Source organism: Miniopterus schreibersii (assembly GCF_964146895.1).
Source record: "Miniopterus schreibersii genome assembly, chromosome: 1".
Taxonomy (NCBI): Eukaryota; Metazoa; Chordata; class Mammalia; order Chiroptera; family Miniopteridae; genus Miniopterus; species Miniopterus schreibersii.
Window position 1 is genome coordinate 10165559 of NC_138101.1, and position 23058 is coordinate 10188616.

The window sequence follows — 23058 nt, forward strand, 5'->3', positions numbered from 1 at the left end:
ACCTTTTTCACCCATCCCCCGACTGCCGACTCTGTATCCGGCTTTGCAGTTGAAAGGACACAGCCTCGGCCTTCAGAATGTTCACACTGCAGAGAACTGAAGTTTGAACAAAGAGAAAATTTAAAAACTCTATGATAAGACAAGAAATGCATATGCACAGGCAACCCAGAGAAAGGAGCCCCTTGGTTTGCCTGGGAGGATCAAGGGATCTTTAAGTATGAGGCAGAGAAATGGAGGGTTTTTTAGACAGGAAAGAATATATGCAAAATTCCAGTCAAATGAGAGGAGTGTCTATCTGAGAAATGAAAACAGTTTTCAAACGCTGGAACGTAAAGCAGAAGCCTGCTCTTGCAGAGTCGCCTGTCCTGCTGAGAGCAGAATTCAAGGAAAAGTTCTGAGCAGGGTGGTCGCGTGGTTAGATTCGTTAGTTAGAAAGGCCACTCGGCCTGGGGTGAGAGTGGCTCGGAGGGAAGGAGCCCAGGGGGGTGATCGCAGCAGCCTGGCTGAGACACGGTGAAGGCGGGCGCAGCGGCAGGTGGTGGCGGGCGGTGACTCCGAGAAGCGACCCTTGTGCTGTGGGGTATTGTCCTAAAATCTTCTTCAGGAGAAAGTGGAAACCATCAGATGTAAAATAAAGGCAGCTGGGGCATAGTCAAAGTATTATTCATCCTCAGACAAGTGAAATTGTCCTTTATTAGGAATTAAGTTACAGATTTATGGGTTTATAATCAGCTGGAAAGATTAAGTTGAAAAGTTACGTAGTTCGAATTCTGCTAGTGATCACGGTGCCACCTGGAGAGTAATAGTGTGTGTGTGGGGGGGGGATGCAAATTCTGTCACAGACGCGATGTGTAAAGATAATTTGCATAATGCTTTTAAAACTAAACTTACTCCCAAGTGGGGGCCTTTACTCGGTGCCTAATTCATAGTAAGTTTTCACAAGGTTTTAGTTATTAATATAAAACTAAGCAACAGAAATTTTGGGTTTTTTTCCTGGTTTGCTAAAGAAAAATCATGTATGAGAACTTAGTGTTATGGGCATTATGTGTCTGTCCCCCTGAAGCCAGTGAGCCGTATGCCTCTGAATTTCCCTCTAAACCTAAACCTAAACCGGGTGACATGTGTGATGTGTGTATCTGTGTACTTGAATATGCACCCATAGGAATATGTGCATGAAGATTTTAACACTCGAAGGGTCGCTGCCTGAAATATGAGGTCAGGAGGAACACACACTCATTTTTGTCTTGCTTTACATGCTTAAAGACCAAATGGAAAAAGAGTTCATTCTGCTATGAGAACATCCATTGCGTTAACACTCAGGGGAACATACCCTAGAATGACATCACAAGAAATAAAATCCGATTGAGGGAACAGACAGCTCTCGCAGTAAGTCATGCCACGCAAGGAGGAGATGGCTGATAATTCGTAGGGCCACAGTCCTAAGGCAAAACCATTAGTATATGCAAAGCATGACCCGCGAGGGGCTGATATTCACTCAGCTGCTGAAGGCAGTTATTAAACTCACCATGTTCTGGAGGCTGCAGTTACAGAACAGAAAGAATATTCTAGTCTAAGAGTATCCTGGGTCATTTTCTGTGGGGACAGATGAGGGATTTGAATGGCGTCTGCCACTAACGATAGAAGGAACATTCCAGAAATAGCAAGTCCTCCCTTTAGAACTATTATGTCATAGGCAGGAGAATCCCTGACATCAAAGAAATATCGCTGCTTCCTGCTTTGCAAAGGCCAGCCTGACGTTCCCTGGGGGCAGGACGCCTGGCTGCACTGGGCAGTGCCAGGTTCAGCAGCTCGAGTTCACCCCGCGCACATTCTTCACCCGTCCACGCCGCCTTCTGTTCTCTGGCAGCTGTCTTTGCCATGTACATTAAAAGCAGATGTGGAAATCGCAAAGAACTGTCAGTTTTACTGCCGTGCATAATCAGCAGCTGGGCTGTATGTTACAGAGACAGCCAACCCAATCTCATGCTTTCCTGGTACTGTAAAAACCTTTTTGAGTTTCTAAGACATTTTCCCAGTGAGAGAAAATGCTATACTTTAACCGTGTTGATCATGGCAATTGCAACCACATATATATTTTTTTTCCAGCTTCCATATGAATGATGTATGTGTATATGTGTTGATATAGTTACTGAGTTATCTGCAAATCTGTACTACTAATTTGTTTAAAAACATGTTTTGGATCCATATGTGATTATTTCATACTAGAGATCAAATCGTGTAGCAGATTTATTCATTTATATAATCTATGTGTATGTGTAGATGTGTGTGACTGAAATATTTTGTACACATTTTATTATATGATGCTCAATATTATGTGTGATTTCATATATACACATGTATATTCCCATGTTTTTATTCTTTTGCCATTTTTTTGTGCAAGAAAAAAACGTACCGTAGATTTTTTTTCTACATCTCATAATTTTTACCAAAACACTGATAGTAGGTTTTATTTTCCTCATATTTCAGAAACAGAAACTGAGACACAGAGAAACAAAATAACTTTACAAGGCCCAGAAAGCCTATCAGTGGCAGAAACAGAATTTAATCCCAATCTGTAAAGCTTTTAATCACTAAGCTACACATTGTTGTCTTTATGGATACACATATACAGAACATTGCTATCTCTTGGGGAGAGCTACTTCAGCCCTGGCATGTAGATGTTATTTTGTATGGTTTGACAAAATAATTTAATTTGAAAACTATGGAGACCAATAATATTCCAACTATCACTTTGCTTTAACTATATTTTTATTGATTGCTTTTAAACTTCTTAAAATTTAACTACGAGAATGGATTACAGCATAAAAGTGTGTCTATAAACCATCAATTTATAATGTTCTAATCTATAATGTAACAGCGAAGTAATTTAAATTCCCTTTATTTTATTTAGAGCTTTTGAGAAAAGTACGCCTGTTGAGACCTAGATAAGTAATTTAGGTGCCAAATCCGTATTTTTTTCACAAAGTTTATTTCTTCTGGGGTAAATCTGCCCCTTAAGAGCCAACAACCTGGTGGAGGAAATATATCTAAAAAAGGGCTGGAATCCAGTGAGATAAAAGCCCCTGAGGAGAGAATGCCCTCGGGCATATAGAGAAAGACACCACTAACCATACCTGAAAAAAGATAGTAAGGCTTCCAAAGGAGGCCATGCTTCAGTCATCTTAAAATAACTGAATAGTATTAATAATAATGGTGTAAAATTATTACTAACCTAACTGGCTAATAATAGGAAATGATTTGGGAAAACATTATAAAGACATTAAAAATATTGTCTTCCCAAACATGTATGAAAACATGTATGATCTGTTATTTGTTATGATGGATACGACTCAACTTCTCTATATAATAATACCTCAGTTATATAAAATAATAAATATGCATGCATTAAAAGTAAAGGAAACTCACCAATTTGAGTAGCGCGTTATGGGCAATTTAAATTTTATTCCTTACCTATTTTGTAAGTAAACTTGAATTTGTCTTTAACGTGAACAGAATAATTTCTGTTTTTTTAGAGGGGGAGAATTGTGACTAACGGTGCAGGTGATGGAGACTGGATTTTACCTTCCGTGTAAGACAGGAAGGCACAGAAACCTGAGCAATAGCTCAATTTAAAGGATTAGAAAGCAGAGCCATAAACTGAGGAAAAGAACAGTAGAGTGAGAACCAGGGGGATATAGTGTCACATCCAAGAAAAGAAGGGTTGTTAGCAATATCAAATGTGACCTTGAGTTCCAGTGAGGCCTGAGGAAGCCCATTGTATATAGAGATGGGGAGTCAGAGGGGAACCCCTGAGGCTGTCAGAGAACACATGGTACCTGAAAGGGCTTTGGAACCAGGGAAGACCAGTCAATACTTAAGCAATTTGACTAAACCTCCTAGGGATATTTTGTTTAGTTTGAATTGATGTTTATTAATCAATAACATATATATTAAAGTATTACCAGCATTCAATAGAAATGAACCAATGTGTATGACACACACATGGTCAATATATATTGTCATATTTATATGTAAATGTATAAATATACCATATATATATATTCAGGCAGGAAAGTGGAGCTCCTGCCAGCTATTTCAGTAGAGGGACTTCATGTGAGGGATGAGTTGAACAGTTGTGGAAGGTGACACAGAAATGAGAAAGCTGTGTCCCCCCCAGGGCTATACTGGCCTAAGAAGAAAGTGGTGTTATACTAAGTCAGGAGGTGGCCCGGCCAGAGCGGGAATTAGGAAGGAGAGGAGAGGACGACTGAGAACCCCCCCAGGGGAGACTGCCCTGCCTGCCCCCTCCCCCTGCCTCCGGCCTCCGGCCTCCCGCCAGAGCCTCTGGTCGCCCAGTCTCAGGAAAGCCAGCAGACAGGGGAGCGCGGGCGCGGGGACACGGCAGCCAGCTCTGCGGACACGGAGCAGAGGCCGGAGGGCCAGGGCCTGGAGCTCTCGTGGGGTGTTTCTGTGGGGAGGCGTGAAGCTGAGAGGCAGCATTTTTGATGGACTAAAATATCCACGAAAACACTTAATGAAATCTGTTTCTTTGTCTCTTTCGTAACTAGGTGGGTAAAATCTTGTCTTTCTCTGATAGCAGAACCACAGAGTGGAAAATATGAGAGTTATTTTCAACTGTCTGATTTTAGTGCATCATAAAAATACTTCAGTTGTGTTTAATGCACTTGGCGGCAGGGGTTTTCACATGAAATATTCACATAGTAAATCAGAGTCCAGGCAGCCTTACTGAAAATGCCTGGCGCACTTAAGGATTTAGAATTAAGATTTTGCTTAAGAGGAACCTTCAAAATTAATTTTCTGAGTATAACGGTTATTTTTTCAACCTATCATACACTTTCTGTAGAGGACATAAAGGGTTTATAAGGTTTAATATTCAACAATAATGTCCTTTGCGGAAGACTTATAATTATCTCTAAAACATGTTATATCTCTATTCAGTGTTATTGCATATTTCTCTTACTGAAATAGGGTTATTAAAATGTACTCCCGAATTAGCTTCTTACAGGTACTTTCTCCTTTGTACAAAGTCCAGTCTTAAATACTAATGGACATGTAATGCCTACAAATTGGGATTTTTTTATTGTTTTTATAATTGCCCTGTTTTCATTCTTCATCTTGCTCCACATTTAAGGCACAGAACAATTAGTCTGAGTGGTCATTTTTGAGAAAAAAGAAAATGTTACTCATGAAGTGAATCAGCTTTGCCCCTTGACGTGAATCCTGGGCTCGGATTAAACACATCTGAGAGCTCATGTTTCCATTTAATAAATGATTTTTTGTATTGCAGACGTCTGGAGCAGAACTCCATCAAGGTCATCCCTCCCGGGGCTTTCTCGCCATACAAAAAGCTTCGAAGAATGTGAGTGGGAAATATTCTTGGATATGTGTAATTTTTAAAATTTTACGGGTCAGGACTATGCAAAGATACACATTTAAGTATGAATATTTAGGTGTTTGACAGCTGAAATATTAAGTGATGTGACTGTTTGATTCTAGTTCTATAATATACAATGTCACCCCAAAATGTATACACACACTTTGGCTAATTATAAAGGCAGCGTTTACTAAAATACATTTCATTTTTGCCTGGCCGGGTGTGGCTCAGCGGTTGAGCATCCACCTAGGATCCAGGAGATCGGGGTTCGATTCCTGGTCAGGGCACATGCCCGGGTTGGGGGCTCGATGCCTAGCAGGGGGCCTGCAGGAGGCAGCCGATCAATGACTCTCTCATCATTGATGTTTCTCTCTCTCCTCCTCTCCCTTCCTCCCTCTGAAATCAATAAAAATATTTTTAAAAAACCAAAACATTTCTTTTTCAAAATTGAGCTATCAGTTGTTAAAGTGTGTATACATTTTTGGGGGGATACCTATGTGTAATGTTAATAGCTACACTATGTAATATTTTAAAGTCCTCTGTAATGTATGTGACTTAATATGGTATACAGTCAAGTCTTAGATGTTCTGTTTTCAAAAATAAGACCTAGCATCTTTTATAATAATTTAAGAAAATAGTCAATAATTAATTAAAAAGGGGGGTGGTGTTTTTTTAATTTAGGATACTTCAGATGTTTTATGTTACAAGCTTTACACGTGTATTGATAGGGGCAAAATGAACATGTAAGGGCAATAAATAGCTTTCTCCTGCAGTAAATCTCACTGCCATCCTATTGAATTTAACCTAACCCTATTTCTAATCTTAGAGACCTGAGCAATAATCAGATCTCTGAACTAGCACCAGATGCTTTCCAAGGACTGCGCTCTCTGAATTCACTGTGAGTACTGCAGCACTGAAGCGAAGCACGACACACAGCTAGTCGTGGCTCCGTCTTTTCATTTGGATTTTGTAAAATTCTTCTTTAAGTTTTTATATTACAAATTATTTATAATATTCATTATTACTAATCATTAATAAATTCTATTGTTTTCATTGAGGATGGTGTCACTAAAATCAGCCAATTATAGTGGTATATATTTTAGGACTTCATAATTTTGTTGTTTTGAGTGCAAGGGTAAGAGCCTCTTTTTGGGGTCATTTTTGTTCCTAGACTAAAGGGAAAATGTTTGTTTTGGAGTTCTGTGGTCAATGTTGTGTTTATAATCCTTCAGTTGATAGCCACAATCTCTGGGGACCATGCCGGTCCCCTTTAGAAGGATGCCGGGTAAAGTCTTGCAGAGAACAGTGGAAGGTGGCCAGTGGGAGACCCCTCGACTCCCTGCTTTACCACCTTAAGAGCCCCCGAAAGAATCCCTGACGGTACAGAGATAAGAACGTGTTACAGCTTTTTAACATCAAAAGAACTTTCAGGGAGATAGCTAAAGTGGTTCTAAAATAAATGGCTAAACTCCATGATTCCTTTAAACTTGTAAAAATTTTCAGAAGTCCATCAGTAAAGTAACCTTTATTTCAAATTTTAACTTTAAAGTTTCTAAATGGAGGCTTGCATGCATTTTTAAAGAGGTGATGCTTAGGGAATGGTTCCTGTTGATGGAAATTCCTGCAGAGCTCTTAGGAATTTCAGAAGTCAGTGAGAGCAGGGGAGAATTCCAGGATACACGTGCAAAACCCAGGTAAAGACTGGGGTCTATATGCCAGTTTACACTCACTGTACCAAGGCGAGGACAAGGCACACGCGCTCATCTGGGCACATGGGTGTTCAGGTTGCGAGCCTGGTCTGCTCAAAAAACTACAATTTTCTTTGAAGAAAGAAAATAAAAAACTATTACTTCTGCAGTATCTGCTTAGGTTCATCATTGCTTTTGTTTGTTTGTTTGTTTGTTTTTACTCCAGAAAGTCCAAGGCTAGGGGAACAATTGTTGGCAGAAGATGTGGAGTGTAGTCATGTATCGCACTCAGGCTGGGCTGTCAGATTCTAAAATAACAAAGTTTAATGTAAAATTCTGTCAAATCCCCAAATTTGTCCGTAAGGCACTGTGTATATCATTCTGGACAATAATACAATCCAATATAGACACCCTCCCAGCCATAGAAAAGGGCAGCACAAGTCGAGTGAGGATGCCAATCCCTGGCCCTTCAGGTGTCTGTGCCTCAAGGAATCACTAAATGTCAGAAGAGAAGTGGCTGGAGAATTCTGAGTTCCCTGTGCCTCAGTTGTCCTGTCTCTAAAGTGGGGACAGGATTACTCCCCTGCTGGCTTTGTTAAAACAGAGTAAGGAATTCAAGAGATAACAGATGTGGCCTTGACACATTTTTTTTGATACTTATCAATTTATATATTTCTGTATTGTAATTAGCCCAGAGAATTTTTATGCCCCATATCCTCAGCATATCATTTTCCTCTCTCCCCATTTTTATTAACCCCTTGCAGATGATTGTAGCTCACTTGTTCTAATTACCTCTCTTCACTAACAAGCTCCCCAATTCCACAGGGTCTGCAGTGAAAGGTTGTTGTATTTGGATTCCGATTGCTGTATTTACGCTTCCTACAGTCTCTCCTAGGACTCCTGCTCCGTACCTTGCATTTTACTACTGGTTTGCAATGAAAATGTAGCAACTTCTGCTTTCTCTCTACTATACTGTCTTTTAAAATTCTCAGACGTACGTTGTTTTTAATTTATAAGTACAGCTCTCTCCCATATACGGTGGTACCTCAGTTTTCGAATGTTTCGGTTTACGAACGCATAAACCCAGAATAAATGCTTCAGTTTTCAAACAAACCTCAGAAGTCAAACAGGCCACACGGCTTCTGCTGAGGGCAAGATCCTGAGGCCCAGCTGGCGGCTGTGGATCCCTTGGTTTTTGACCATTGCAGACCTTGAACTGTTTTCTGGAACAGATCACATTTGAAAACCGAGGTACTGCTGAGTTTAGGTAATAAAGCCTACCCATAGCACCTTTTACGTGGTAGCCATTGTAAAAGGTTCCTGTTTTGGATATTTTTGTCTTCAGTAGGAGTTCTCGCTTCCAACAGGTTAGGAGAATTCAAAGCCTGGCCACCAGCGTTGTTGTATCCTACTGTCTTTATGTGATGACACATCTTTCCCTCATTTTTTATAGATTTTGGACCCATTTTCTGACTGTCACTGAACTTCTCATTCCCGGTCTTTGGATTTTTTTATATTTTAACTTATTTTTCTTTGCTATCATGTTGATCATGTTGTATGTAAGAAAAATATACACAGCTCTAGTATTGCTATACCTTTTCATAGAGAAATCTCATTCGCATCCTATTTAGTGTTTCTTTACTATGACGTTTTCATGATTTTTAGTCCATGTACCCGGTGTTGCCTACACAGATAGATTTCCTTCATCCTTGTGTGACCTCCTTTTAATTCCATGAACCCAAACTGCCTCATGTACAATAAACATCTCTTTTTTAACATGATCTGAAAAAAAAAACCCAGAATGATTTGTTGGAAAAAAAATAGTTTCACAGTGTAAATATGACACACCTCCTAGCTAGTCCCCCTTTCATTTGAGCCTGCCTTTGAAGCAAAAGTCCCAAATAAACAACTTACCAAATTTTTGCTCCTAAATTCCTATATGGGCCTCCCACTATTTATATGCATTATATTTCTGTTTTAATTCTCATTGGATTCAAAATATGAAATGCCTTCAGTATTCAAAACTGTTCTTTTGGCTTGCTCGTTGAAGCTGTACTTTTTCACCTGTCGTGTCAGTGCCTGGGACATGCACAGATGATAAACATTCAGAAGTAACAGCTGGATTCAGTGTAACCGGGCACCAAGCGTAGAACCCAGCCGCGTTCCTGGCACACAGCAGATGTACAGCAGCGATTGTTGAATGAACTGGTGGAACAGTACTGAGTTGTGTATCCTCAGTTGATGCTGTGATCTGCTCATTTGTGTCCCTAAACCTCCCTCTTTTCTTATTCTAGACCCTAAAACACATTTATTCTTGCTTTACCCTTTCTTAGTTCCCTTACCTTCTTTACCCTGACAATACAGATTTCTCTCTGTCCTCCTAAAATATGATTTCTATCTTTTCCTACACATGATTGTGGTTCCCTACTTTTGGGGGCTAAAAATAGACAGGCAGCATTACAGACCTGTTGTTAATAATTGACATGAGGAGTTCCCTTTCATTTGCAGTTGAAATACCTTCATTTCACCTGTTTAAAAAATGTATTTGTTAATTGGTTCCACCGCTAATTCCTTCATTTCACTCATCAAAGTTCACCTCAATCCAGTATAGAACGTCACTGTGGACCAAAACCCATGCTGGGCGCCAGGTGTACCGAGGGGATCCAGTCACGGTGCTCGCACTTAGTGGCTGATCAGAAGTGGGCACCGTGAGGACGCATTTCTGTTTATATTTCTTTGGGAAACATACATTTTTAAAAAACTCTTCTGTATTAATATTAACGATTACTGGCTTCACAGATCTTACATTTCTCAAGGATACACATTATATGGCTAAAACATGGATTCCTTTCACTATTTACCAATATGATAAGCCCAAAACTTGTCCCTTCAGTGAGCAATGGATTCCAAATTTAGTGTTCACTTTTGTTACGTACAGTGTGCTCTCATTACCTATGAACTCGTGTGTGTGTGTGTGTGTGTGTGTCCATGTGCGTGTGTAAAAAATATGGCAATTTAGCAGTGGACAATTCTGTGGTAGGGCAAAAAAATTATGAACTGTGTTCATTTTGTTGATTTTTTTCTTGTTTTTCAATATTTTACAAAATCTCTGTCATAAGCACCCATCTGTGTAGAGGCTTACTAACCTCCTATGCCTGAGTACACATGTGTTGGATTAATTTGCTGTGCTGGTTTGGTGTCTGATTTTTATTTCATATAAATTACTTTTTTTTTTTTTCAGTGTTCTGTATGGAAATAAAATCACGGAACTCCCAAAAAGTTTATTTGAAGGATTATTTTCCTTACAGCTACTGTAAGTATTTGATTGTTTCTGATCCATTGAACCAAACATTATATTTCAGTCAGTGTACCATCTTATATTTTCATGGAGTTTTCAGAAAAAGTTGACCCAAAATGACATAGTTTAATGAAATGGAAAAGATTACCCTGGTGGAGCTGACATTCTCGACGGTTATTTATTTGAAGACACAACACTTTGAAGTTGTCCTCAAACCTTTCCCTCCACACTGTCATGAATATATGCATCCTGTCCGCTCTGTCATTTAAAGCTTTTATAACCCCTGCCCTTTGTGAAACTTCTCTGGTTTGATTTAACAACAGTTGGAAAGGAGAGAGACATAGTGATATGTTTATCCACCTTTGTGCAGAGACTCTGAGAGAGTGACAGTGCTGGACTAACAGCCCCTCCGGCACAAAGATGGTGTGCAGGAGGCCAGGACATAGCGGTGGCGCTCAAACTGCTCTTTAGTGAGAGATTTAGCTGCAAATCCCGGATTACATCTTTAAAGACCACTCTGCTTAGACAATAGCTACTTCCCTTTGCCTCAAAAAGACTACTTACTATACATATTTATAAGACTGAGGCTTGACCCCAGGTGTTTTAATGCTTGCTTATATGAGAAGGAAATTGGAAAAATAGGCTACTATTAAGATTGTGAGTGTTGGCTCACCAAATTCTGTTCCAATCACCAAGCACATGTAGAGCACCTGCCTCATTTAGGGCACATAGTGGCCGCAAAGGCGAGTGTGATGTGATTATTTCTCTCAACTAGTTTATAGTCAGGCTACTTTAGAATTTTTAAATTTATGATTTCACTTGCATGCGGACTCTGAAGAACAATATATGTGAACCGACAAAGCAGGGACAGACTCATAGGCACAGAAAACAGCAGAGGGAGTATGGGGGCTGAGGGGAAAAAAATGAAGGCATCCAGAAGCCGAGATGGGCAGTTACAAAATAGTCGTGACAACGTAGAGCACGGCCTCGGAAATAGAGTCAATCTCGTTGTCATAGCCGTGCGTGGTGCCAGGCGGGCACCTCAAACATCTGGGGGCCCACTTCATAAAGTATGTGACTGTCTAACCACTATGCTGTCTGTCTACCTGAAACTAATATAAAATGACATTGAATGTAAACTGTAATTGAAAAGAAACTTGAAAAATCCTTAACATGAAAAGAATTCAAATTAGAATGTTATTTTATCTCTCGGGTGTATGCATTTGTTGGCCTTGGGGTTTATACCATTTATTTGGTAAAAACAAAAATTATTCCTAATTCCACAAACTTCCCAAATATAGAAATGTTTTCTTCCTTGGTCAGTGTATGTTCATAACATACATATTTGATAGCACAGCCCGGTTTTTACACATGCACCCACACAAATGATCAGACTGTTACCCGAACATTCACCCTTGCTATGCCCAGGACTCCCCATTCCCTCTCTCCAACAAGCCAGTGAGCTGTGACAAATACTGATCTCTGTTACCTAATGACTTTATTTGGACTTAATTGTTTTTTAACCCTCGCAATAGAGTTAGCAGATCGTTAACAGACTGATGGTGTACGCGTTCCCTCAGCCTAATGTTTTATCTCTAGACTAAGGCCCATTCTGAAGCTGGCCAGGGCTCAAGAGACAGGGTTTTCTCTACAGCTTGCTGAGAACTTGGTTAAGCCAGTTCTCCCTGAGCAGGTGAGGTGTTGGGGAGAAGTAGGTAAATAGAAGGAACTCAATAAATTACTGTCCAATATTCTTTTCCTCCAATTTTTGGACCACATAAGCTTAAAGTAAGTACGAAATGCTCAGAAAAGCACCTTCGGTTGTCTTCCAGGCCTACCGCCTCCTCCTTGCCCCCGATGTTCTGGGCTCCTTCCTTCGGGTAGCTGATGAATTAGGAACAAGGCCAGTGGGGCTTGTGCTGTGACCCAGAGTGGGGAGGAATGGGAGTCGTCAGTCTCTATTTCACGCCAGGACTCTGAGCTTTTAAGAAGGTATATGTAGACCACAGAGAAGGGCAAAACGTCAGCTCCTGGAGGGAAATAAAAAATAAATAAGTAAATAAATAAATAAAAGAGTGCAGCAAAGAAAATCTCCATGAGGAGGGCATAGCCTTGCGCGTGGAACACCTGGAAAGCAAGCAAGTAAAACAGAAATACTTTGTTAATTAGAGATTCTGGTGGTCAACGGGAAAACATTTTCAGAGTGTTAGATAATAAGGCATACAGACCCAAACTGCATAATATATATATTTTTTGAGCTACTAAACATTTGTGAAAGTCGTAAGTGTCAAAACACTGAGCTAAATGGCAATAGAGAAAAAGAAATATCGAAAAAATGACCTGCCCACAGAGGACTAAACTGTATTCAGGTAAAAGGGGCCTCTGTGACCTAGGTGACCAGACAAAGCAGCACTGCAGAATGTCCTTTGGGATCGAGAGGAGGAACACTTTAGTGGGGTGGAAGCCGTGTTGTAGAAAAGGTGGGCTTTCTGAGGCCTTCATAGGCCGCGGAGGCTGGAGGAACATGGAGAGCAGGGCAGGTATCTTCCCAACGGTGAGTCACCTATGAAAATGCCAGTGTATGATCTATAAACCACAGTTCTGCAAAGCATGGACGTAGAATGTTGATACACGGTGAAAAAAAAATGAGTCTGTGGCACATTGTGTTAAGCCAAGTTAAATAGGTATTTATGATGCAGGATGAGGGCCTTTAGAAAGGTAATGTACCGTGTCACTCTGCAAGAGGGCTGTAGCAGTCAACAGCAAGTGTTAATTGAGCACCTAGTACATGCTGGGCACGTGGGAAACGTCAGGAAACAAAATAGACAAATATCCCTGCTGTCTGGAGTTTATATCCTTGGGGAGAGGGACATGCAATGACAGTCAGCAACAACATAATAGGAAGTAAATCACATGTAACAGGTGGAAATAGGTACTTCAGGAAACAGAAAAAGTAGATCAAAGTAAATGAATTGACGGTGCTGGGAGTCGGGGAGGGGCAAACAGGCTGACAGTGTGAGAGTGGTCAGGGTAGGCTGAATCGAGAAGCGAAGGTTGGAGCTGACTCAATGAAGCAGAAGTAGTTTACCAGGGACACATCTGGGAGAACGTTCCGAGCAGAGAAGAGTCTGGCAAGGAGGCCTGTGTGGCTGGGGCTGAAACAGCCCTGAGGACAGAACTCGGAGGCTGCAAAGTTCAGAAGGGGCCACTGAAGATCTTACTGGGTGTTACTGGCTATTGTCAGGACTTGGGTTTTATTCAGAGCAAATTGGGAGTTGTTGCAGGGTTTTGAGAGAGGAGCGACGTGGTCTGATAGATGCTTTAGAAGACCTGCTCTGTCTTCTGTTTTGAGAACAGACTGAACTTATTTTTCGCAGAGCAGCTGAATGGACTAATGTTCTGTGGTACCGTTTTGTTTTGTTTTTAATTTTATTATTGTTTAAAATATCACAGATGTCCCTTTTTCTCCCAATGACCCGTTCCACCCTGTTCCTTCCCCCTCCCCAGTGCCTCTCTCCACCATTGTCCGTGTCCTTGGGTTGTGCATATAAGCATATAAATTCTTTGGTTACTCTCTCCCCCTCCCCCCACCCCCCCTCCTCCATCCCTCTGACATTCGTCAGCCTCATCTATGCTTCCCTGTCATTGAATCTATTCTGCTCATCAGTTTATTAAGTTCTTTAGATTCCACTTATAAGCGAGATCATGTGATATTTGTCTTTCGCTTATGGCGTCCTTGACTGCAGAGGCTGGTTTCACCCACCTTCGCCTGCTGCACCACCTCTTCATCTTCTAGAAAATATGTTTAATCGCTTTTTATTAAATAAATGTATAAGCACCACTAGATTTCGTCTTTCCTTAGACTGCATGGGCCTTGCTTTACCTGGTATAACTCCAAATCGTCAGCCTGTGATACCTGGATTGTTAAAGTTACAATGTTCACGTTGAGATGAAAAGAAATGTATTTCTCATTGGGTTTTCTCAGGGACGGACTCTTGAAGGTAAGTTAAGGAGATGCTGCACTTTAATTCTACAACTATCTGATCAAACAGATTATTGAATGCCAACAAGATAAACTGCCTTCGGGTAGATGCTTTCCAGGATCTGCACAACCTGAACCTTCTCTCCTTATACGACAACAAGCTTCAGACCATCGCGAAGGGGACCTTCTCGCCTCTCCGGGCCATTCAGACCATGTACGTATGTGTGATTTGGATCAGATTTGCCGACCTGTGTTTTCACTCTGACTTTGACAGCTGAGTTCCCTGCAAGTCACGTATAAAAGCGTTCTGTGTGTGTTTCTGAAAGGCACTTGGCCCAGAACCCCTTTATTTGTGACTGTCATCTCAAGTGGCTCGCGGATTATCTCCACACCAACCCGATCGAGACCAGCGGTGCCCGCTGCACCAGCCCCCGGCGCCTGGCAAACAAAAGAATTGGACAGATCAAAAGCAAGAAATTCCGTTGTTCAGGTAATTTCTTACCCCATGTGACATTTCCCCTGCGTTACCAAATACAGTGGTTCCGGGACACCTAGGGACAGTTGGCCTTTGGCTGAATTACCAAACGTTGTAGAATCCTATTTCTTTGTCTTCTATACATATAGAAAAAAATAAAAGGGAACTGTAAACACAATTCATACAGCCCTCCTATGTGTAACATTTTCTAACAGTATTTGAAGCAGAAGAAGTAGGCTGCTGGCCAAGGAAAAAGATGCATGGATATTTCAATCTGTATTCCCAGGGTCCGAACTTAACAGGGGCCTCTTGGTCAGCTCTCAGTGCCTTTTAAGCCTGTTAAGTCTCATGTTTGTTGTATTACTCTCCATTGAGAAACTTAAGGTAATTAATCACGTTTTCATTGCTCCAGGAAATGAACTGAGACTTGGTTACAGGATTTGCTCAGGCTCAGAAGGAGGGGAAAATCTCCTAATCCCTTACTGAATACCGTCTTCCTATTTTGCTTTCCCTTATTTAGGATAGGACTATGAGGATACTTTTTTTTTTTTTCCAAAAGGCCACCTTTTAACATGCGAGGAATACTGCATTTATTTATAGAAAGCTAATATAGATGCTTTGTATTAATATTAAATAGAAAGCTCACTTCATCGACACTTACTGTTTGCTTTGGTCTAATCTTGACTATTTTCTTATGAAAAAATACATTCTGTGTGTTTTGACTAGTGTGCTGCCTAACTGTTCTAGGCGTATTTCACATCCGGCAGTTAATTCGTACTAAAAGGCTAATAGCAAGACCAAGCTGGTTATTGTCCATGGTTCTAGATGTTCTGTTATACTTCAGCCCCTGCTGAAAATATACATTTTCACTTAATTATCTGTAGTAACTTTAGTCCATTCTTAATCTAATATAACTCATATCTCTGCTTGCTGACATTCAGGTGCATCTTCTATTTTTTTTCTCTTTTTTTATTTAGCTAAAGAACAGTATTTCATTCCAGGTAGGTTTTGCTCGGTAGTAGGACTAACTGCAGACACCCTTTCCTCACCTTATAAAATATAGCTTCTAAAACCTTGACATGCATGCTTTGGAAAGTGCAGTGGGTACTGTGTAGATAGATTTACTTCTGTGTAGATGACGTGTAGCTATTTCCCGAACACCTGACCTTTGCATGCAGCTTCCGATGTTCAATATCGATATTTATTAAACGCCCACCTTTTTTCACCTCTCTCTCACGTTGGCACATTACTTAAAATTCCTCACAGTAGCTAAAACGTTTGAACCTATGGCTTCCTACTTAAGTCATTTTCTCCCCTTACGTTGTATATCTGATCTTTCCACCTGTTTTTAAAATGAAGCTTATTGAGCTGGTTTTAAAGACAGATCTTTCTGTTGACAAAGAGCTAGTTCCACATGAAATCAGCTACCAACGCAATTGGGGTTTTCAATCAGGAGGTTTACTTTTTTATAGTTTTTATGCTTAAAAAGGTGTTTGTTACTTTTTGCTTGGCTTTGCCTACTGTTGCTTCACCTTTTTATGCAAAAGCGGCAGCTTCCTGCTGATCCACGTGCAATTGTATTTTCTCTGTGACTTCCCTCCCTTGCATAGCTGAGTCACGGTGTAACTCCACCAAAGCAGCACTGACATCCCTCCTGAAAGCATCAGAAGTTCAGGAGCACTAAGTGCCTTGAATAATTTAGGCCGATGAATGAATAGTGAAAAGTTCTTCGAAAAGTAATTGAAATGTTTTACCACTCCAATCTTAACACTATCAAGGCTGATGATGCTAGAACTAGCTCTTTGAAATATGTTTCTTATTTTTTCCTTGCCTGCCAATTGTGCAAAATGCCTCTTGACTTGTTTGTTTTAAACCATTATATAAAATATATATGTTAAATGGTAACTGATTGGCCACATGTACCACATCTTGGGTATATTCTAGACTGTAATGTATTTTAATAACTGTGAGTAAAAACATGTCTGTAGTTAGTGTGCAAAACCATACCTATATTCTAAAGAACTCTGGGTTTGGTCTCTATTTTAAGGAGATAGGTATTGCTTGCCATATTTGAGCTATGATCTGAATAATGTTATGCATTTAACAAATTTTGTTTTATTACTTATTTTGAGCTCGAATGATAAATAGTATTTTACATATCACACTGGCTGCATAAGAAGTAACATGTTAAACACAGGATGATTGGCTTTCATTGGCAGTCTTTAAAACTCGTGATTTTTACACAGTTATTAAGTAGAAAGCCATTCAATAGCTACTACTTAACCAGAAAAAAGGTATGTTCTAAACACCAGAACACCTATAGGATAAAACATTGATATTAATTAAAGCTCCAAATTATAGCAGTTAATATAATTTCTGCCAAATTATTCAATCTATTAACATTTAAATATGCTTCCTTATTTACTATGGCATTAAATATATTATTTTAAATATTTCATTACATAATATATTATTTTAAATATAATTCATTAATAATTTAGAAATTAATATTTTCAATTCATCAAACACAGAACAAAAGTCAGGTTGTTTTCATAAATTCTCATACATTTTTGCCCACTCTATTGACAGCAGCCTAAATAGGTTTCAGAAAATACCTTTTATATCAGATATCATGGCTTAATTGTCAATATCTGATAACTCAATTTACAGTATTCAAAACAATAATTACAAAAGTCAGGACTCGGAAAAATTCTTTGGTTCTACTCTCCCTTTATTTCCAGATTTTAATTAAAATTTGAGCCTCTCTAAAGAGCCACCATAAAATAAGAATCACTGTCATTGTATGGAAGGTGGATTATTTTAAATGTAAGATACCTCTTGTACCTGCTATTTAGACTGTGTTCCCAGTATTTTCTCATTTTAATTTTAAAACAAAAGCTTAAACCACAGTACAACAGATTTTCAATAAATGTCATGGCATTAATTTCCAAATGTAATGAAACTATTATATTCAGCTTCGAAAAACTCTTTATCTGATTCCATTTTAACTGAATGACATTATTTATAAATTGGAAAGGTCATTCAAAAGCACGTAAGCCACAACCCAAGGATTAATCCAGACGTGCTAATGATAGTCCTTGAAGATCTCCATGATTAGTTCTTCACTCAGTTCCACATGTCTACTCGCCTGCCCCCATCCTGTCTGGCATTCTAGATATTACAGTGATAACTCAAAAGAAAATCCATCTTGCAGGGAGTTCATCTTTTAAAGGAATTGACAAGAACTTAATTTGTGCTATGCATCTTGTATGCCATTGCTTCTCCTCTAAGACCACTGTGCTTCAGGAAATTATTAGAAAAGTTTACAAAGCATGGCAGTTCCCATCATTCCATGCCATTCCCCGATCATTGTCCCAGTAAGGAAAGAACAAAGAGACCTCAGTTAGTTTCATATAAATGCCTATTAATCTTAATTGGGATTGCTGTCTTTCTTTCCTTCTTGGTGATCTTTAATTTTGCAGGAGTTCACCATTCGGGCTGTAAGTAAAAGCGTCTGATCTGAAACATAATATCCCGCTTTTCAATCCTGGTGTACTTTCCAGTCTCGGTCTTTTGCGCCTTTTTTTTTTTTTTTTGACCCCCCAAGAAGAAACCACAGATCTTTTGAGCTTCTCTGTTGTCCGTGTAGCTCACGTCCAACCTCCCCCTGGATGTTGCTCCCGAAAGCTGTCGTTTGCCTTCTGCAGTTCCGAGGAACGGCGGGGGCGCCTTCCGTAGGCCCCTTCCCTGTGCTTCCAGGATGCCTTCGGCAGTAATGCTCTTACTATGGTCACAAACATTCTGCAGGACGAATGCATGTCATGTAAACAGTATTACGTCTCCGGAGCGTCTGTAGCTTCTCTCCTGCTTCCTTTCATCTCTCCTCTCCGTCCTACCCTTGGCCTAGTGGATGGTGTAGTGATTATGTGGCGAGATTTTCTGTTGTGCTTGATCTAACCATGTGGTTGCCAGGTATGAGTAAAACATGGTTCCGTCAAGCACCATGGAACGTCACGCAGCTTTCTACAGCATGGCAAGCTGCTGAGGCTTAAGTCAGGATTTACTTGTCTCTCTTTATAAAATCAAAATGAGAAAAGAGGGCTTTTTTAGGCATGTCTGAAGATCATGTGAGAGGGAGAGATTAAGAAAAGACCGTAGCAAATTTAAAAACCTGAGTACATCTATTTGCCTTGAAAGCCCTGATTTTAAAATGATATATAGGGATATGCTTACGACTGGATACAGTTTAAATTCTCCACTCCGAGAAAAAAAAAAATAATATCTTTAACAATTAATAGCCATTGTGTGATTAGCTGTCAAATAGGCGAGCATGGCTCAGAACTGGATCAGCAGACAGTACAGCTGTGAAAAGCTCATCTCTATTAATGTTTTCCTGTCCTGTGAAACTAGTTACTCTTTTTTCCAGCAAATCCAAGCCCTCGTTTTAACCCTCTCCTGACATCCATTCACCAAATCCCCCCAAGTTGTCTCCCTGCTGCATAACCTATAGCTGTCTTTCTTTTTCCTTCCTACAAATTAACAAGCGTTCTAACCTTTAGACTCAGTATCTTTTATTTTTTATTTTTCTCGGCTTGAATCCTCAATAGGTACAGAAGATTACCGATCAAAATTAAGTGGGGACTGCTTTGCAGACTTGGCTTGCCCGGAAAAGTGCCGCTGCGAAGGAACCACAGTCGACTGCTCCAATCAGAAACTCACCAAAATCCCAGACCACATTCCCCAGTACACGGCAGAACTGTAAGTCCCTCTCCCTGCAAAGCCAGGTCGGGGGGAGGAAACAGAAGATCAGAGCACTGGAATTTTTGTCATGCCCTTGATTCTCAATAATTGCATTAATCTTAATTAACACGCATTGGCATAATTCTTCTATGCACAAGATATAATATATATATATTAATCCTCACCTGAGAATGTTTACTGATTTGAGAGGGAGAGAGAGAAACATTGATGTGAGAGAGAAACATCGATCGGTTGCCTCCCATAAGTACCCTGACTGGGGATCGAACCTGCAGCCTAGGTATGTGCCCTGACCGGGAACCTACCCCACAACTTCTTGGTGTATGGGATGATTCTCCAGCCACCTGAGCCACCCCGCCAGGGCCAAGAATATTTTAAAGGCTATCTTACTTCAACTTTCTGGCCCAAGATACAATTACAGAAATTAACCTACCTCTCAAAAGTTCAGTTAGCACTAAGTAATATTACTGATAATAGCATTCATTTGATATTTTTTCTTAAGCATTATCTATGCTCAAATCCATTTTTGAACAATTAATAGATTTTTAGCATATTTAGTCTTTATAGCAACCAAACAAAGTAGTTTGAGAATCACCATTTTGACTGTTCATTATGAATTCAAAAAGAGAGTCTTTTTTATCTGCTTTACTACCTCGCGACTCGAAGGATTCTGCGATTATCAAGTATTAAAGCACAAAGGGTAGCAGAACAGGAAAAGCAGAAAAGACAGAGTGTGATCGTATATATATTTATAACCCTAACAAAGGGCCTAGCACATCCTAGCTGCGAAAATATGTTTGTTGAATCATTTATAGGTACTATGCCCATGTACGGTTTGCCTTCTTTACTGGCATTTATAACATTTTATTTAATGTTAGTGCTCTAAAAATCCAAGCAAAAACTGGTGAAATCGCATTATTTCCGAGCACCGTGGCCATGTGTATGTGTAGCACCATCTGGTATTTGTCATTACCCACTTTGCATAGCTGGTGTCTTCCTGTGCATGTGTAATCCTTTTGTATTCAACCAGATCACAGCCCCTCGATGGCAGGGATTGTGTTTTATAGTGTATCTCCCACTGTGTCTCTATACTCATGCCTGTTATTTAATGAATTTAAGCAACTTGAATAATTAAAAAGAATGTAACGCTTTTAAAGAGATGGCAGAAACTAACTACCCTGTAATTATAGTGATGCTGTTTTATTCCTGTTAGTTCATAAAGCTGTTTCATAGCGCCGGGACTGTTAGAAGTGCCTGGAGACCATGCAGTCAAAGCCTCAAACTCTGTTTGTACAGTCATGTTGGGAGTTATGCTTATTTCCAATAATACTACAAACAATAATTCGAACTCTATCTTCCGGCATGATAATACGTTAAGTAAGCTCACTTGTCAATCAAGAATTGAATTAAAAACTAGCATCTAATTTATTTTTCAGCAGAGGTCATAGGTGTGTTTTAAGAATTTTTCAAAATAAGACATTTAGTCCAGCCTGGCATGGCTCAGAGGCTGAGCGTAGGCCTAGGATCCAGGCGATCGGGGTTCGATTCCCGGTCAGGGCACATGCCCGGGTTGCGGGCTCCATCCCCAGTCGGGGGCGTGCAGGACGCAGCCGATCAATGACTCTCTCATCATTGATGTTTCTATCTCTCTCTCTCCCTCTCCTTTCCTCTTTCTGAAATCAATAAAGATATATTAAAATATATATATATATATATTTATTTTTTTTTAATTTTAAAAATAAGACATTTAAAAATCAGCACTTGTGCCTGGCCGATGTGGTTCAGTGGTTGAGCGTCGACCCATGCACCAAGAAGTCACTGGTTTGATTCCTGGTCAGAACACATGCCTGGGGTTGCAGGCTTGATCCCCAGTAGGGGGCATGCAAAAGGCAGCCGATGGCTGTTTCTATCTCTCTCTCCCTTTCCCTTCCTCTCTCTCTAAAATCAAGAAAACTATATTTTTTAAAAAATCAGCACTTGTAAGAAAATATTTGCAAACCATATTTCTGATAAAAGATTTATATCCAGAATAAATAAAGAATTCTTACAACTTAACAATAAAATAAAAAAATAAAAGTGTACATTACCCAACTAAAAAGTAGTCAAATTATTTGCATGGACATTTCTCCAAAGAATATATAGAAATGGCTCGTAAGCACATGAAAAAATTCTCAGTATCATTAAGCATTAGGGAAACATAAATTAAAACCACAAAGAGGTAACACTTCACACCCATTAGAATGGCCATTGGGGGAAGAAAAAAAGACAATAATACGTGAGAGAAACTGGACCCCTCATACATTGCTGCTGGGACTGTAAAATAAGGTAGCCCCTTTAGGAAAAAGTTTGGCTATTTCTCAGAGTTAAACATCAATTTGCCATGTGACCAGCAATTTCACACATATGTAAGAATTGGAAGTATATATCCACAGAAAAATTTGTACACTGATGTTTGTAGCAGCATTATTTATAATAATCAAAAAGTGGAAGCAACCCAGATCTTCATCAACTGATAAATGGATAAGCAAAAAGTGGTATGTCCATACAGTGGAATATTATTTGGCCGTAAAAAAGAATGAAGTACTGATAATTGCTAAACTTGGATGAACCTTGTAAACATTATTCAAAGTGAAAAAAAATGCAGAAGGCCACACTTAGTATGATTCCATTTATATGAAATGTACAAATAGGAAAACCCGTAGAAACAGAAAGTAAATTAGTGGTGGCCAAGAACTGAGGTAGTAGGGGAACAGGTTGAGGGTGACTGCTAGTGGGTATGGGGTTTCTTTTTTTTAGGTGATGAATATATTCTGCCGTTGGGTAGCAAAAACGGTTGCACAGTTTTGTGAATGTACTAAACCCCACTGAATTGTATACTTTAAAAGGATGAACTTCATGGCATATAAATTGTATGTCACGAAAACCTTTAATAAAAAAATTATGGAGCAAGTGATAAGGAAAAAATGGTTTAAAATGCTTTCTTGGGGGAGGGGCAATAGTAAGAAAGAAGTTTGGGATATGAGAGCTGGATTTAATGACCAATTATTGGTTTTCTCTACTATGTGCTTCTTATATGTTTTATTTTGATCATTAAAATTTGAGTGAAATGGGATAAAATTCAGTACAGTTGTCATTCCATATTCTCGGTTCCGCATCTGCACGTTTAAACAACCTTGGATCAAAAAAAAAAGTTACGTTGTTGCTGACCTGCCCTATGTAGTTAGGAGTTAGGCCTGTGATGGGGCCTGTCCTGAACGTGGAACATCTACAGACGTTTTCTTCTCACTATGCTCTAGACAATACAACCTCTCCTTACGTAGCATTTACATTGTATTAGGTTTTATAAGTAATCTAGAGATGATTTTTTTAAATATATCTTTATTGATTTCAGAGAGAGCAAAGGAGAGGGGGAGAGAGAGAGAAACATCAATGATAAGAGAGTCATTGATCGGCTGCCTCCTG

General features: G+C 39.7%; 1 protein-coding gene across 3 annotated transcripts in view; it reads left to right on the forward strand.

Annotated features, from left to right (window-relative positions):
• SLIT2 (slit guidance ligand 2) overlaps window positions 1-23058 on the forward strand; it is a 297260-nt gene that overhangs the window by 201574 nt on the left and 72628 nt on the right. For 2 of the 3 annotated variants that reach the window (XM_081147027.1, XM_081147028.1), the window contains exons 10-16: window positions 5309-5380; window positions 6222-6293; window positions 10325-10396; window positions 14434-14577; window positions 14690-14853; window positions 15816-15839; window positions 19446-19596. In XM_081147027.1, coding sequence (XP_081003153.1) covers window positions 5309-5380; window positions 6222-6293; window positions 10325-10396; window positions 14434-14577; window positions 14690-14853; window positions 15816-15839; window positions 19446-19596 — 699 coding nt within the window. The remainder of the gene's footprint in view (window positions 1-5308; window positions 5381-6221; window positions 6294-10324; window positions 10397-14433; window positions 14578-14689; window positions 14854-15815; window positions 15840-19445; window positions 19597-23058) is intronic. The other variant, XM_081147029.1, reaches the window with a different exon arrangement.